At 37.0% G+C, this 17,883-nt stretch overlaps 1 protein-coding gene across 1 annotated transcript in view; it reads left to right on the top strand.

The window, feature by feature from the left end:
- The window catches only part of mid2 (midline 2), a 102,487-nt gene that overhangs the window by 58,816 nt on the left and 25,788 nt on the right, over positions 1–17,883 (top strand). Inside the window, 4 exon segments of the mRNA XM_032554838.1 lie at positions 1,422–1,517; positions 11,530–11,595; positions 11,597–11,638; positions 16,369–16,517. Coding sequence (XP_032410729.1) covers positions 1,422–1,517; positions 11,530–11,595; positions 11,597–11,638; positions 16,369–16,517 — 353 coding nt within the window.

Below are 17,883 nucleotides of genomic sequence, written 5' to 3'. Positions count from 1 at the left end.
TTAAATCTACTTAAGTAAAGTACAGATACATGAAAATTGTACTTAAGTACAGTAACGAAGTACTTGTACTTCGTTACTTCCCACCACTGCACTAAAGATAATCATTGCACATCCAAAAAACGGTCTTTGTTCAACATGTAAAAATATTCAAATACTCTAATGTAGATATTATATACCATTCACCAATCAGGCACAGCATTTGATCACTGACAGATGATTCATACTAATTATCTCTTCATCATTGAACCTGATAGTGGGTGGGATGTATTAGAAAATAAGTGACACTGATCTTAAAGATGACTTGCTGAAAGCAGGAATAAATGGCAACACAGAGTTCAATAAGGGCAACTTTGAGAAGGTTATACTGGTAGGTAAGATTGTCTCCCAATGTTGAAGGTGTTTCCCATATTGTAAGTAAAATAATCTGCCAGTGGAACTAGTACTTTTTATCATTAAGGAATTATGGGCTTGAAACAAGCTTCTTTATCTTGCTAAAAGTTACTTTTAAGCTAGTTTTGACATATTTCAAGTATATTAAGATATTTACATTAGAAACCAGACCAAAAATACTCGGTAAGATTTTGTGTTTTTGCAGTGTAGTGTCAGATCCTCGTCCTACAGGCGAACTACTGTACCTCAAATAGGAAGGTGGCAGAATACACTGTAAACAGCTGCTTATAGGGCTGCAAAGCAGCAGATCAGTCAGATTCCCCATGCCGACCTCTGGCCACAGCCAAAAGCAAACACAGTTGGCATTCTAACTGCAGTATAAGAGAAGGGACTCTTTTAGGAAGCCGGTGAGCTGGCCGAGCCAGTGTTCTGCTTTGAACAATATTCTGCTGAGAAACCCTGGGTGAACTGTATTTGCTGATGGCTGTAATCTCTTTCAGCAGTATAATGCACCGTGCCACAAACAGCAGTGGTTCAACAGTGATTTGTTGTGTTGACTTGGCCTCCAAATGATCAGATCCTAATTAAATTGAGCATCTGTGCTGGCTTAAGAAGTCCAATCTATAGAGGCCCACCTCACAACTTGCTGTACTTCAACGATCTGTTGCTAACATCTTAGTGCCAGATACTACAGCAAGCCTTCTGGGTCTAGTAATGTTTGTACCTCATGGGTCAGGACTGCGTTGGCAGCGAAAAGTGTGACCAACACACTAATTGGCAGCATTAAGTCAAAATGTTACTGCCGGTTTGGTGTTTAAGTCTTAGAAAACTCAGCAACTCAGATATATTACCATCTTATTACCTAGTAATGAAAGACGCATCATTTATCTTCACATTATACACAAATTTTAAAATTTTATCACTAAGAATTGCCAGAAAGTCTGGCACTCCAACACACATCATTGGTGATCTCTTCCTCACTCTCATTCCCCTTTTCTTCCTTTTGTTCCCCTCCTTGTCCCTTCAAACAGCAAACTCTGGAGAACAACCTGACCAACCTGGTGAAGAGGAACAGTGAACTGGAGAATCAAATGGCCAAGCTCATTCAGATCTGCCAGCAGGTTGAGGTATGCCATATGTATTCATGTTGTTAGCTTCAGTAAGATTAGACTTTCTCATCCTTCCTCGTGCTCTAATAGAAAACCTCGGTTCCAAGATCGTAGCCTTTAAGCGCTCATGTAATCTTAATTGTAATTTTTTATTTTTTGCCAGCCAACGAAAAACCCCAATCAGCCGGCCGACCAAATCTGTCTATCTTACCATATTACTGAGGCTTACCCTAGATTTTAGTTAAAGCTCCTCTTAATATCACCCCCCTCCTCCTGTGTTATGACCCCCACTGTGATCATATTAAAGTAAGAACTCGTTTTTTAGCTGCTTTGATTCTTTTTAGTGTCTATTCTGAAATTCAGTGGTTTTGGGGGGCTTTTTATTTTAAAAAAGTATTTTTATTACAGTTATAAAGTCCTTCAAAACACTAAAGCTATTGACAAGAAAATATCATTATTTATTGTAAAAGGAAGCAGTGAAATTCATCTCTCCCCTGGCAAGTCTTGTAATTTTTGACATGTACCTCCAATAACTATAATATAGGACAAGTAAACAAAGTGTTTACAGGCCATAAAAGCTCTTGGACTTTTTTTTAATTCAGATTGGATTATAAATTAAATGAAGGAACAGCCACTTAGATACTTTATATTTGAAAGGATTTAGAAGGGTTGTTCTGTTCCTTAACATTTTACTTTATTTGTCAATTAGCATAATCAGCCACTGCTACTTAAATGAATAATTTCAACTGGTTCCAAATGATGACCTTTAGCTTTCAACAATTGTGCATTGCAGTTTACTGTGACTAATTATTCATGGGAACTAGCTGATGTTGTCTCAGATGTTGCTTGATTCTTATTTATGAGCTCCATCATAAGACTAAATGGGTCTGGAAGGCACCAAGCTGGCAACAATGAATGGGAAAGACAAGGCAGTTGCGTGTAAAGTTTTACTGGTAAAGATTATTGTCTCCAGAAACCCATGAAGCCCCACTCTAACTCCAGTTTTCAGTAAATCTCACCATGGAAGAGCTCATTTTTAAGATGAAGCGGTGTTTTAACACTCAGGAGTTTAATTTGCTCTCGAATCACCGACACAAGCAAATTATGGTCCCGGTGAAGTTAAATAAGATTACATGTCAAATGACATATATCTCTGCAACTTGTCACAAACTTATTCAGTAATGTGTCACATCTTACTCTGATGCAGGTTTGTGACAACCTCACAGGACTATTTCACAGCCGGTTGTCCTGATCTATACCTGGAGCTGTCTGCCGGTTTTTGTCATTTAAGCTCAAGCTGTGATTTAACAGCTACATTCAGAGAATGTTAATAATCACCTGCCGCTTGTTCGCTCTTCTCTGCACAGTAGTTAAGAGTCACACACATATGAGCACATATTTTCCGTCTGCACACTCACTTTTAATAAATGTCGTCATTTCTCTGGGAGATTTGACATTAATGGCTGATGAGGACAAATGCATTTCAGTGGTGCCATCTTTCTCCACATAGTATGTTTCTTATTAGTGGGGCATGACTCCATTTTCTCTGAGTCACTCTGAGGTCTCTAAGCACAAACTCATGCAACCCAATCAAAAATTAAATGATCGCTGTGTGATTTATTGAGTACAGACAAAATGTTCATCAACAGTGAGAAAACGAGCGCCTTCTCGCTCGGGTTTGCATTCAAGGATCCTGCTAAAAAATTTCTACTAACTACTCAAAACCATATGATGGTTGAAAAAGATAAATTTAAGGAGAATATTAAAGAAACCCCCCTAAAGCTGCTTTTTGATGTGATCTTAGAGGCAAGAGGTCAAGATATTAATTATTTACTAGGTGAAAGCACATTGAAGCACAGAGGTTGTTAAAGTGTAATGGGAAGGCAAGAGAAAGGGGAAGTGAGGACTAATGAGGAGAAAATGGGGAATCCAAATATAGGAGAAAAGCTGCAAGGAAAAACAGGACGGTAAAAGAAAAACAAAAAACAAGGGTCAGCATGGCAAACAGAGAAAAGGGTAAAAAGGGCATACTCTGAATGTTAGCGTGACTACCAATGATTACCAGAACAGACAGAGGCACTATAGCAGAGGAAAATGCTCAGTAATAATGCAGTGCAACACAAAAAGGGAATAAGGAAATGGGAGTTTTAGCAGAGTGAGACAACTGTGTGCAAAATAAGAAATCTTTGAAGGGCTTTGAGCGTGACCTGGATTTCTCTGCTCTCTGTTTGCAAGCGTACTGTATTGGCACCAAAGACATGATCAAACATAGTGCGAATTCTCTTCTAGTGTGTCAGCACACACAGCAGCGAGGCCTTCTCATTGGGGAATTAGCTTTTCTTAAGTTGTAGAAAGGATGTGCTGACTTGACTGTGAGTAGGCTGCCTGTGTCCTCAGGGACGTCTAGCTTTAACACAATATTTGCTGTTTTTCTTCCGGCTTAATGGCATTCTGAGTTGAGTTCAGGTTTTCTTTCAAATGGATGGTGATTTTGTTTAAAATAATAAAACAGGATTTATTCAGTGTTTGAATTATTTTTTCATAGCACTTGACCCTTTTCAGATTTAGTTTATGCATTTTATTGGGGGAGTGTATTTATGATGCTATGTGTTTTAAAATAATATTTAAAATGAAAAACCTAACAACTGTTGTATGTATTTGTTTTTAGTCTCAAATTAACTGGTTTTCTTGTAGCCTGTCCTTATCTTCCAAACCTTCTTAGCACTTTCTTGGTGTTTACCACAGAAAAGCTTTCCCGCAGCCTGATGCTGCCACCCCTGTGTTTAATGGGGGATGGATTAAAACAGAGGGATGTGCTTTATTAGTTTCCTGCCATGCAAAGCGTTTTCCATGTAGGCCAAAAAGTTGAGCCACATCTGTCCAAAGTACCTGCTTTAACCTTCTTCAAATCATTATCCCTGATGTTGTGATATTTGTATTTCATGAGGCAAATAAAACTTTGAGGCCTGCAGAATTAAGATATTTGTACTAACATTAATACAGGTGATCTGCAGGCTAATGACATCCAAAGTCTGAATAATGGGTGTTGTATGCAATTGTACACCACAATTTTCATGTATTTATTGATAAAAAATAGAAAAAATCTTAAAACATTTTCTTTCCACTTTATAATTATGCACTACTTGGTGTTGGTGTTTTATATAAACTCCTAATATGACTGTTTGGCTAAGCTCTGTATTGGTCAAAAACACAGATGCTCAGGCTAAAAACTAGAAAAACCCTCATAATTTATATTATAGGACTTTCTTTTAAATTTTTGAAGATGATTTCTTGATTTTTAAATATAGCAACCATGGTTAACTGGTTTTGATATTGAATAACTAAATAAAATCTATTACTTTTCCTAATCAAAAATGAGCTCAGTTTTTATGATATTGTTGTTGAATTCCCAATGAGCCTTCACTCTTATACAATATTCAATGGCTATTCCTCCAAGATTTTAAAACCTGGTGGTGATTTACATTTTAGCATCCTTCACATACAGTTTGTCTTCAAAGACCACAGTTTATGCTCTTACTAGGGGCCAAAGCTTTGAGAAGTGGAAACTTTTTAATAATGTGTTAATTACTTGGAAGCTTCATTCAGACACAGCTATTGTGGAGTAAGCTTTTTATCTAGAAAGCAGAAAAGGGAGCGGCCAGTGTATCCAACCCTAAGTTTTCCAGTTAAAGTTTCATGTGAGCCTTTAGAGCTGATGGAGGGGGAAAAAGCGAAAGAAACACATCAGGCAGAAGCTTACTGGGTTTAAACGCTCAGACGTGTATGTCGACCGATTAAGCAGCGAGCTGCAAGTCATTAGTCGAGGCCTGTCTGGGTGTGTGTACACTGAAAGTGATCCCACTGTGTGCAGAATATGAATCAGCAGTGGAAGATGGCTGCAGTGCTGCCTGATATTTTGTTTCAGGTCTCAGATACCGTCTGTAACCTTTCCACGGGAGCTTTGGGGAGATCTGCCTGCCAGCAATATGTGTCATTAGCAGCTCCACTTTTAGCAGAGGGTAACAATACAATTGCAATAGGAAAATGTCACATAATAAAACATTCCAGTTTTTAAAAGTTGCTTTGGTTTCAGTAGATAGTCAAATTGTACTTTTGTTTATGTCCATAGTTTTATCAGTTAAGCCAATTCCTTAATTTTGCATTTAAACATAAGTGTGATTATAATAATTAGGTGTTATTTTAAAGTATTATCAATTTACACATTTCTGTATCACAATATCTGAGTTTTGTAATACAGCACCTTACAAAAGTATTCATGCAGCTTCAACATTTCTCCTTTTTGACATTTTTACACTTCAAATTTCAGAGTATTTTACTGGGATTTTGTTGGAATAAACCAGCAGCCAAATAAATCACTTTGTTACCAACGTTCTTCAGATGTCACTTCTAGATTTGTTAGAATATTAGTCAACAACCTGCATTGTGAAAACCAAGGAACACAAGAACATGTGAGAGATAAGGTAGTCAGGTATTTAAAGAATTATGGGTATAAAATATGATCTGAACCTTTGAACAGTTCAGAGGTATCTGTCATCTGACAATGGAGAGAGTAGGCAATAACTAGAGATTTAACAAGATATGGCTGCCCATCTAAATCGATAGTTCGGGAAAGGAGAGCATTAATCTGAGAAAATTACAAGAAGTATATTGCATATTTATTCTAAGTGTGCAATCAACCTGAAAGAAAAAGGCTTCCAGCTGAAATTACAGTGGGAGGTAGTTCTTCAAAGTTAGGTTTTTGTGGGGCTGTATCCAATTGTCAACTTGTCAAAATTAAATTTCTAAAATTAAATTGAGCCATCGTCCTCACACCTCATAATTTTGCACTACTTTGTGTTAGTTTGTCACAGAGAAATCCTATAAATATACATTCAAGATGTTGGTTGTAAGGTCACAAATGTCAAAAAGGCTTAAGGGGTTTGAGTGCTTTTGCAAGACACTGTATGTGCAATAGTTGAACTTAAGAGAGTATAATTGCAGCTGAACTGAATGTCATGAGAACGATACTGTCCTTGACTTTAAAAATGCCAACTTGCTTATGGCAATAAAAAGAACCTGAATCAACAAACTTGTGGCAGATTAACATCTGCAAGGACTTACTGTATTGTAGATGTAAGATGTGGCATATAATCTGTGATATGTTTATGGTGATGAAAAGATAAAAAATCGATTAATTTTAAAATATATTAATAATGCGGTAAGAAAGATGTAAAAGAAGACTAGCTTTAAAAACAGTTGGACATAACTACATGTGTATGGTGAACTACACTGTGCATCTTGCTCTACGTTCCTGAACCAGAACAAATATATATTTATTAGATTGAACCAGGGATGCACAGGTTATCTTAGTCCTGTAGTGTACTGTAAAAGAAACTCTATTACTCCTGGAAGTCTTACAGTTTTCAAAGAGGGAAATCAATGATAGAAATTTCCCACAAGAAAGACATTAGTGTCAGGACCATAAAAAGATGTTAGTCCTTTGAATAAGCAGAACGACCACAGAGAAGATTGTTTATGTAACAATCCCTGTTTCAATTCATAGTGATCCTCGCCAGTTTATTTGTTCAGCTTTAATTACCAACCTTTTACCTATCAGATCTCTGTTTGTCATAATAATCGTATTTCTGTGGGCATTTTTGAAGAAAGTGTTTTTTTAATTTTAGATCTACAAATTAATTCATTTGTTAAAAATCCCCAAAAAGATGCTAGTAGCTTATGACTCCGTTTTGGAGTGAAGTTTGGGATTAGGTTTTAGCTTTGGTCAAACATTTAGGGAAGGTTGAAGGGCTCTGTTTGTTTCAGTGAGTGTCCTTACAAAGATAGTAATAATAAGTGTGTGTGTGTGTTTGTGTGAATAGCTGTGAATAAAGAGGCTTAGGTGGATTGCTGGGTAATAATGAGCTTTGTGGAGCGATGAGTGGAACTTGGTTGTTACAGTAAGTAGTTTCATAAGCCCCTTTCAGACTTCAACTGAGGCTGTCAGTGTCAGGTCTCCGTAAGCACCCAGTCAGCAACGTCCCCTGACGGCAATCTTATGTGGTCAGACTATGTGATAATTACATATCACTTTCAGTGAACTGGCTGAACTCCAGACAGACATATTAATAAAGGCAGACAAAGTTTCTTTCTCGTTGGCTAAATTGGGCATTTTTATATATATATATTTGTCAGAAACGAATCCAACATTTCATGGTACACGGTTTAAAAAGTTCTCAAAGCCATTCTGATGGAAACCATCTACAGGTGATTCAATTCTGCAGAAAAGTGTGTTAAAAATGTGTTATCATCATTATATCAATAGGCAGAACAAGATAGTCTGTTATATTTCAAAATGCATCCATGCTATTCATGGCTATAATATATGTGTCCATTTGGCTGGCCTCTTTCTGTAATGGATGCCCACATTATGGTTTAGATGATAATAGCCGAAACAGTCAAACACACTGAAAGTGCACAAAATAATATGATATGCGAAGAGTGAAAGGAGCAATTAAAATGGCATTTTCCTAAAATGTGAATACAGTGTTTAGAGTCTTACTGCAACTTTCTGACAAAGCAGGAAGAGAAAAATGTTAGAAAATTCCAGCTATGGTAGAGCAGTTTTTCTTATTGTTTATTGTTTTGTTAATACCTTTTCAGGAAAGAAAATCCTGTTGTGTAAATGAGGCCTTACAAGCAGCTGTAGGGAGAACCGGCATTTTGTTTTGGCTTTGAAACCGTTGCAGAGCTTTTATGTTGGCTGTACAGAGGTTTACAACTCACTAAAGGAAAAAAGCCTTAGGGGCCACCTTTAAAACACTCAGCACCCATTATTCCAGCAAATAATTACACACAGAAAAGTAAAAGAAGTGTTGGACATTTATATTACTTTAGACAATTCTTTACTTTTCTTTTGCTTTTTCAATCTGCTCTCTAAACTGGAGCCTATTTGAACCTTCAACCATACACACCTCCTACACTTAGAAACATTTTAAATGTACATAACTATGTAATTCCAGACAGATTTAAATGTTTCAGGAATTTATTTATTTAAATAAATAATAACAGTAATGCTTAATGACTTTTGAAATATCGGAATTCAGTTTTTCTGAAAATTTAAAGATTATGAAGACCAATGAGAAAGGAATGTTTGATATAAAAATGCTAGCCTTAAACGGTTCAGTGTTTGCACTCAATACTTGGCCTGGGCTTTTTTTGCATGAATTACTGCATGAATGAGGCATGTGATAGAGAAGATTCAGTTCATGGCTCTGTTGAGCTTTTTTCCTTGCTGCTTTATTGGCCTTCTGCTCATTTGCATTGTTCTGGTGTTTCTCGTCTTCCTCCTGACAATAGCCCATGACCTCGGAGGTTTGGGTCAGGTGGTCAATCAGCCTAGTAAATCCATTCTAATTAAAACCAGGAACTGTTAGTTTTGGCAGCGAGGTCAGGTGCAAAGTGCTGCTGGAAAAACAAAACAGGATCTTCATAAAGCTTGTCAGCAGAGAGAGACATGCACTGCATTTTTTAAATTGACAAAACACAGTGGACCAACACCAACACATGAAATCTTCCCTGACTGTAGAAACTTCAGTCAGCAAAGTGCACCCCTACACTATTCCTCTATACTCTGAGACTTTGTTTTCCTAAAGAAAAGCAAAATTTACTTTCATAATAAGCAGCGTCAGGTCAGTTCTTTTTCCTGTGTTTCTGTGTAAGATGTTTCTGATGTCTCTTGTTGTGGAGTGACTCAAAACAATGAATATTACCGTTGTAGCCAATGTCCTGAATCTGTCTGTCTGTCTATGAAAAACATATTCTAGTTGCAGTTTATCTCTGGGAAATCTGCCCCAAACATTTGAATTAACTTTGTTTCTAACTTTCCCACAGGCTGCACTTGTCAGTTGTTTGTGCAAACAATTTCTACCACACTTTTTCCTTCCACTAAACCTTACATGCTTTTGGTTACATTACTTTCTGAACAGCCAGCTTCTCTATCAATGTGTGGAGCATAACAAGGAATTTCTCTATTAAAATACTTTTCATTGGTCTTAGTTGCTATTTTAGTTGTCTGAGAAACACAATGAATGAATGAAAATAAGCTTACCATTTTGAAATGAATTACTAAATCACTTCAGTTATTTTCCATTTTTCTAACATCCACTAAAAGATCTATAAACAAATGCAAAAAAAATAAATAAATTACAAATACTTTTATCACATCTGTAAATATTTAAAATTAACCTGACAGGATAAGTCTTTGCATTTTAACAGTGTACCTCTGGTCCCTTTTATTTCATTTGCACATTTTATGTTTTTTATTCCATATTGGTTAAAAACGGAAGGTTTTCGCCTTCCAGACTGTTCTCCAATGTTGTATAAGTTATTATGAATTGGTACACAGCAGAGTAGCCTCACGCATGGCTTGTTTTGACAACAAATACTCTAGGACTCAGTCAAGCAGTTAAAGCAACAATGTGCTTTGTGGATGTTGTGGCAGTGGAGAACATCTTTGCGAGGAAAAGTTTCTTGCTGCTTGTCTGCATTTTTTGGACAGCTCTGAATGTGGCTGTTTAAACGATTAAAGCCTCTATCTCTCACTGCACCGGGTTGCTTTGTTTCCCAAGTGTTCTTGAGAAAACTTTGTAATTTCTCTGATGCACACAGTCCTACTAACAGAATGTGGGTCTCCAGTCATCATGAGGTAAAGCCCTTGAGTTGCACACAGTGAACATCTCAGCAGGGCTCAGTGCAAGAGAAGATGAGTGCAGCTTTTTATTTTTGCTTTATTGCAAATACAATTTCCACATTTGTACACCTATGCTGTGTTGTACAGTGTATAGTTGGAATTGTTTAATGTAATACAAAATTAAATTCATGCAGGAGACAGAGCAGAAATCAGATACAATCTCATCCAGTCATGTTCTGCTTCTCAGAGGAGATAGATGATAGATGCGGACACTAACTCATATATTTGTACACATTTTAAGTACATTTTAAGAACCTGGTATCTTTGACATAATCCTTACCACTATTCCTCACATTAACAAAAAGACAGGTGTAACAGTTGCACGCTTGCAGCTCAGTTTCTCATCTCCATTCCTCAGCAGTACAGTTAGATCTGTCCTTTTTTTTTTTTTTTTTCATTTAAACTCCTGCCGTAAGTGTTTCTGAAGCTTTCAGTGTAATTATATTATGTAGTTGGCAGACCTTTTGCTGGGGGCTCATTGTTGCAACTCAGCAAAAACACTTTTAGAGTTGGCTGTTTAAACTGTGTTGGACTCATACAGGGAAGTGATGCTGAGTTGCCTCGGCAGCTTTGGCCCAAATATAATCACAGAATATATTAAATTGGCACCATGTAAGCATATTTTGCCAGTAAATCCCAGACGGCTATCTGTGGGATTTTTCTTCCAGTGAAGATTGTAGGATTCCAAATAATCAGTCTCTTTTTTTTCCTAAACGTAGATTTCTACAAACTGGTGTTTTGGAATACTTTTTCAGGTTCCATAAAAGAACACGTTGTAGTTTCATTGTAGCATCATTGTAACGATTTGGCAAAACTGTGTAAGCATTTTCCTCCACAACTAACTGTACATTTTACGAGCTGAATAGAACAAGTTTGTCTACACTGACCTGTCCTTTTTCCCTCCCCATCACATCCGATGTACTCCAAGTTATAAACTTAATGTTCCAACACTCTTTTTTCCCTCTGGACTAACAACAGTTTAGCAATATAATGATTTATGATTGTTCCTGTGAAAACAATTAGTGAGTTAAATCACCTATTGTTGCTGCATTTGTCAGAAGTATTTCCATACCAGGTGCATTATGTTGCTGGAGGCCTCCGTTCCAGGTGTACGGGTTGCATAAGGCAAAAGATAAATGAATGAAACCTTTGAAGATTTAAAATGATAATTTACTAAGAAAAACTGCTTTTTTAAAATTATTTCCTACAGTGTAAAGAAATGCAAGATGTGTAAAAAATGTCATATTTTTTTATTAAGTTTATTACCTTTTTTTTGTTCAGGTAAATACAGCCATGCATGAAGCTAAGCTGGTGGAGGAGTGTGATGAGCTGGTGGAAATCATCCGGCCAGAGAAAACAGGTCATCGCTGTCAAGATCAAAGAGTCCAAGGTACATTTTATTAGAATATTGGGATATAAGTCAGGAAATTAAAGTTGCATGTATTTTGGAACATTGTGCGATAGGGGCTTAGGAAAATGCATTTTTAATTGTGTTTTATGTTTACATGTCAGTATGAATAGACTAGAAATTGAGAGTTTCACACCATTTAAAAAGTTGTGAATTGCAGACTAGGCCACTAGCAGTCCTAGTCTGCAAGCACATTTTGGTTTTATACAAGACAGTGCATAATAAACCAGAACTGCTGTGGACTGAATATATTTGTCAGGCCTCTTCTTTAGTATTCTACCGCAGAGATTCAGGCAGCTGACCTAAATGTAGAAAACTTCTGAACTTCACTCTTGGGTTTCAAAGAGAAGTCTAGGATTTAAAAAGAAATGTCTGTGGTCTAACCCTAACCCGTGTATAACGCGGCTGCTTTTTCTACCTGAGTGTTTAGGGATTCATGACAGAGACTCTCCCAGAGGATATATGCACGCTGATGGTTGGAGTATTTTTAAGATGGCAAAAAAGTTATATTCCTGGGCAGTGAATATAAGGAGAGAACTGGCTTTTTGGTGTGTATGGTTCGAAGAATAAAGAAGCGTGTCAGTTTATTCCTGGAGATTGCAGACAAAAGGCAGAACTTCTTCTCCCAAGAGTCTCAGTCAGTCTGGCAGAGGACAGGAAAGGGAGGATGATAAGATATAGGTCAAAAACAAAGAAAATGTAAAACATCAGAAAATACCTGAAAGGGTCACGAAAAGGAATGAAATGCGCAAAGTGAATATGCCACATGACCACGCATTATCAGGGAAACACAGTTAGTCTTACATATTTGAACAAACCACTGATCCAGGTTACTGTTGTAGGCAATAATGTCGGGTATTTGAGTACTTCTAATGGGCTCTGGATCTCTTGAGGGTTACTAAACTGTCATAGTCACAACTTGTCAAAATAAAACACACATATGTACACGCCTAGTCTAATGTGTGTGCCTGAATAGTATGACTGGCTGTCTGCCAGGCATCCTCTCTTCCTGTTTTTAATGATTCCTAGAACATTAGTCCCAATGTTGAGATTTTGTAGCTAATGCTGACCCAAGTCACTTAAAACTTGAATAATATTGAGACCTGGTCCAAGACATCATTAAAATCAATGCTATTTAGGCTATGTGGTTAAGAAAACTGCTATACTGTTAAAAATGTCTTGTATAGCTGTTCACTTGATTACGAATCTGATTCATCCACCTATAGTCTTCAGTAAACTCACTTCCAGCTCTAGAAAAGCAAGAGGTTTTTCAATCTTTTTTCCAGTAGTGCAAAGGTAGTGCCTCCATGTTTACTGTTTTGTTGTAACATCAGTTATTGATCATAATGATTTCAATCTGGTTTTCCTTTGTCATCTGTTGATAAAACTTGCAGGAAACATTCTTTATAAAGTTAGCTCCTTAAATTAAACATTATAGAAGTGTGAAAAAGTGTGCTCTGTGCATCTCTAGGACAGCGGGGGATATGTGAGCCAGGTCCAGGATTTTATTTTGAAGGTCACTGCAGATTCTCTGATTTCTCTGGCTGGGTGGTTAAATTAGTATTTTCATTTGTGCATGAATGTTTGCTCATACTGAAACGATACATACAAGTAATTTAGAGTTTTAATAGAATGCACCTTCAAGTAAGTAATACAGGTCACAGAGAGAGTTGGAAGAAGTAAAATACCAATTAAGTTTTCTAATATTGTGCAGCCACAGTCCTAAGTATTTATTTACTGAAGTAAAAAGGCCAATACTTAATTATCGTAAGATAATAAAAAGTTTCAATTCTCAAAATGGCTGGTTAGATTTTGTTATTTACCTGCCAGAACTACTGTTAGAAGCTGCCTCCCTCTAAGAATCATTTTCAAAGTTTATTCTCACATGTTTTTAATGGGTTTTGCCAATCTCCTGGAAATGAACAACAATCAGGTTTCATGTGAGCCTTTCAAATAATTTATAGGATATATGTTGTAGACCAGCAACAGGAACTGAGTTCACTCAGAGTCTTCTGATATAAATCATTTAATAAGGTCCTGGTTTGAGCCCTGACTCCATCCTTGATATGAGATTATGACATCCTACTTAGCTGCCTTGAATCAATAAACACTATTAAATTTCATGAAAAAGATAGAACAATAATATGCAGCTCTTACAGAAGCACATAATTCATTGATTCAGAACAATGAAGCAATGCCTCTGCAAATATACAGCAGCTGATGAATCATCTACATCCATTTATAAAATCAACTGAGGAGTGAAACACCTGTCCCATGTACCTTGTATTGTATTGACTTTTTCTCCAGGGCACTACTGTTTGTTCCTCTTTATTTGGACAACTAAAATCTGGTAAAGAACTTGAGATTTCAATCTAAATATAAAATGTGGGCTTATGATTGTTTTTTTGTTTTTTTTGTAAAATTAAGTAACATTTAAAGGAAGGCATGTGGAGGTGGGCATACTGAACTTGTACTGTAGAAATATATTACAGTTTAATGAACTATTGAACCAAGACTGGAGGACTTCCTTTTAAACTTTGATATAAATTTCTATTTTCCATGTTTGGTTGCTTATTCACCTATCAGTCCAGAAGTGGAAAGACAAACCTTAGCATTAGTTCAGCAACAAAAGACTCATCTGTTTAAATAAAACAGATGCTCGTACAGAAACACTCTCAGCCTGGACCATATTGTCTATTATTCTGAGCGAGAGGAGTAATCGTCTCTAAAATTGTTGTTCGCAGCAGATGTTGCCAGATAGTATCCCATCATTAAGGCCATCTTGCTTGTTTCCAGTCACCAACCTAGCTCAAATATTGTTCCTGAGGGCCAAAGAGAAAGACTATCTGAGACGTCAGTAAAACACCCCATTAAGTCTTAAGCTTTAAAACTTGACACTCAGCACCTTTTATCACCTGCTGAATAAAGGTGGATAATGATTCACTTCATTTCAGATTTATGTTTCTGACACCAAAGTCGAAGAGAAACATTTCACAGTGAAAGCATTTATGCAAACGTAGAGATGTTGCCTTATATACTATAGTCTTACCATGTATGATCCAAAATGCCAGAGTGGATTATTTTTTAGCTTTTCATTATAATCAGGACATTTTCCATGGTAATGGGAACAGACTTGGTCCCGCATGAGTTTTTAATCTTCTCCTAACTAATCATGGTTACAGTGGGAAAGTCCCATAAAGGAAGCACTGTATTTGTGTATCTCTCATGTTGTTTACTCTAACTGTTGAACAGCCTTTGGTTGTTTCATTAAGGGAGTTTCACCAAACAAAGTTCACATCCAGAGTCAGGATATAAGCCTGAATGAAGATAAACAGATTACTTTAATTTCAAATAAAGCTTGAATGGTTTCCTTATTCTCAATGGGAAATCACATTACAGCTGTTGAATGAAACGGCCTTACAAAATGCAGTAGCCTTACTTGAACCCTGGTATGTCTCTTGGTGGACAGAAAGTTCAGTTTTTCTGGATGTAAATAGTGATTGCCCATAATCACATGTTTCCTACCTTTGGTATTTTCATGGACATCTGAAACCTGCAGACAAGGAAGTGATTGTTTCTTAACATTACTAGGTTACAAGCACAAAAAAAAATTTTCATGTGAGATTTAATTTGACACAAACTAGCATAAAATTGTGAAGTGGAATAAACATGGTGTATAAGTTTCAGGCTATTTGACCAATAAAAATCTTTTCTCTAATAAGTGCAACCAGTTTCTTTCAGAAGCCACCAAAGTGAATTTTAATTCTCAATATAGATACATCTGTTCTGTGAAGGTGATGATCCTTACAAAGACTAAGGAACTCATCCACATAGGTCAGAGATGAAGCTTTAGAGAAGTGTAAACTAGAGGAAGGTAATGAAACAGTATTCAAAGCTTCTAAAATATGCACGACGTGGGGCTTTGAGGACAAGGGTTGCGAAACCGTTCGAACCCTAACCCTCTAATTTTTTTTAGTTGTTATATTTGAAATATATATATATATACATATAAAAAAATAAAAGACATGTTTGTTTCATTTTATGAATACATCACATTACTGAGCAATTTGTTAAAAGATGAATAACCTTTTGATTTGTCTTTACATCCCCTGTGTTGAGAAAACGTAATTGAATTGTAGAATAAAAGTATTTTTCATGTTTGTGATTTTACATTTGGATAGAGAAGATTCATTGGCAACTGGTTCCAATTATCTGTAAAGAAAGAAAAGATTTTCCTCATGTTCTTTAATGGACTTATAAAGTGCAACATATGCAAATGACTGTTTAAGGAATTTATATTAGTTGCTATTATTACTAGAATTATAAGACAAGTACTTGAAACTTATGTTTTATGCTTTGCGCTGCTATGATGTACCTCGCATGGTCCTTTGAAATGCTTCTGCAAGCATGAATGGCTATTAGATTCGACACCTCCACAATGACAACACTAAAATCAGCTTGAAAGACAGATTGTGTACAGCTGAAGCTTCTTGCAGAGGTTTTGGTAGTCAAACATTTCCCAGGCAACACACTATAAAGTCGCCATTGTTGTCTGCGTTTTCAGCATGGAAGAAAAACCACAAACAGTCTTGTTATTGTAACAGTGATCATAACAGAAATTAATCTTGGCAAGATTCAGTTTGTGCAAATGAACATAAATCAGTGACTGTGTCAGAACGTAGCAACCTTAGCTGTGCTCGTGCTTGTCTCAGGTGATGAAACTGCGCAAGTTGGCTCAGCAGATTGCAAACTGTCGCCAATGCTTGGAGCGCTCCAGTGCCCTCATCACCCAGGCTGAGCAGAGCCTAAAGGAGAACGACCATGCACGCTTCCTTCAGTCTGCCAGGAACGTGGCAGAGAGGTGGGTCATGACACAGAAACTCTGCACACACAGGAAGGTGGAAAAAGTAATAAATATTTATCTTTATCTGCCAAAGACAATTGGAAGATTCAATATGTGGCCAGCTTGAAAGCAGCTCAGACCTTGCTAAGATTTTATTTTATTTTTTTAAATGATCATGAATATATCAATAACACTACTGAGCACATAAGCCAGTGCTTATGTGAATAATAGTTGCACAGTTTATTATTTAAATCAACCAACTTATTAATGCAGCTTGACTTTTCATTAGTGCATGTAAAACCATGTCCATCGTCATACCATTGCAACCAGTCATTCAAGGAAATAAAGAAGCCTCCTCTTGACACTGGGCATCTCCCTGTGGTTCAACAGACTCCCATTAGGCCATGTTGTGGTCTAAACCAATCAGAAAATAGTTCATGTTTACTGGACTAATTAATCATTTACCAGTCAATATTGCCTTTATGGAAAGTGATGAGAAAAAGAACTAAGTCTGTAAAAATGCAATGTTAAATCCTTTGGTAGTAAAAACTTTTTGGGCTGCTGCTTGGTGCACCAGTGTAACCAGTGCACCAAACTAAAAGTTAGTCTGGACACTTAGTTACAGGAAAGTGGTTGTAAATTAAAGATAAGAGGTGAGAAGGAACTTTATTCAAGTCATCCGGGGTTTCTTTACTTACACTCGTTGCTCTAGATCGGATTTTGTTTGGAATTTTCCCAAAAGACTCATTTATAATTTATCTGAAAATAGAAGTTTTTTACTTTTTAAATCAAATCTTTCACTCCAGACTAGCTTCTCCTTTATTCAGTTTTTACTTCTGAAATCCAGCTGAAGGGCTGCTGGTAAACTCACCATCGTATCGAACATACCTGGTTCCTGCAATCAATGTCAAGCCTCTGCTGGGAATCATCCATCTTTTAAGAGCCAGCTCTGTCTTCATTACCCACATCCTTTCCTCCCACCTTGAGCTGAGGCGCTTTTTACTCTGTCTCACAGACAAAGATCTTGTCAAGAAGTCTTCACCCAGAGTTGAATGTTTTATGTTACTCAGTCTTGTTGAACCCTCACCGACTTCACTGAAACCCGGGAATTTGAAGGCCTAGAACTGCTTCGTGCTTTACTCTATAGTCTGCTGAGTAACTCTGCTGCAACCCTGGTTCCTGCCACGAGCTGCTCACTCATCCTCAAAGCAATCGTACCTTTCTGTCGAGTTGCAGAGTTGTGAGAGGTTTCAGTTTGTGCTGAGCCTCACGTCTCTTTCGAAACACAGCGACAGAGGCATACAGAACGTATTGCAGAGGTCTTCTTTGTGGCTTTTTCCACACCTGTTCTTGTGTCTACCATCTCTCACCTCCCGTCACCTCA

This window comes from Xiphophorus hellerii, chromosome 23 (assembly GCF_003331165.1).
Source record: "Xiphophorus hellerii strain 12219 chromosome 23, Xiphophorus_hellerii-4.1, whole genome shotgun sequence".
Taxonomy (NCBI): domain Eukaryota; kingdom Metazoa; phylum Chordata; class Actinopteri; order Cyprinodontiformes; family Poeciliidae; genus Xiphophorus; species Xiphophorus hellerii.
The sequence above is the reverse complement of the archived record's forward strand: the minus strand, read 5'-3'. Positions and strand labels throughout refer to the sequence as shown.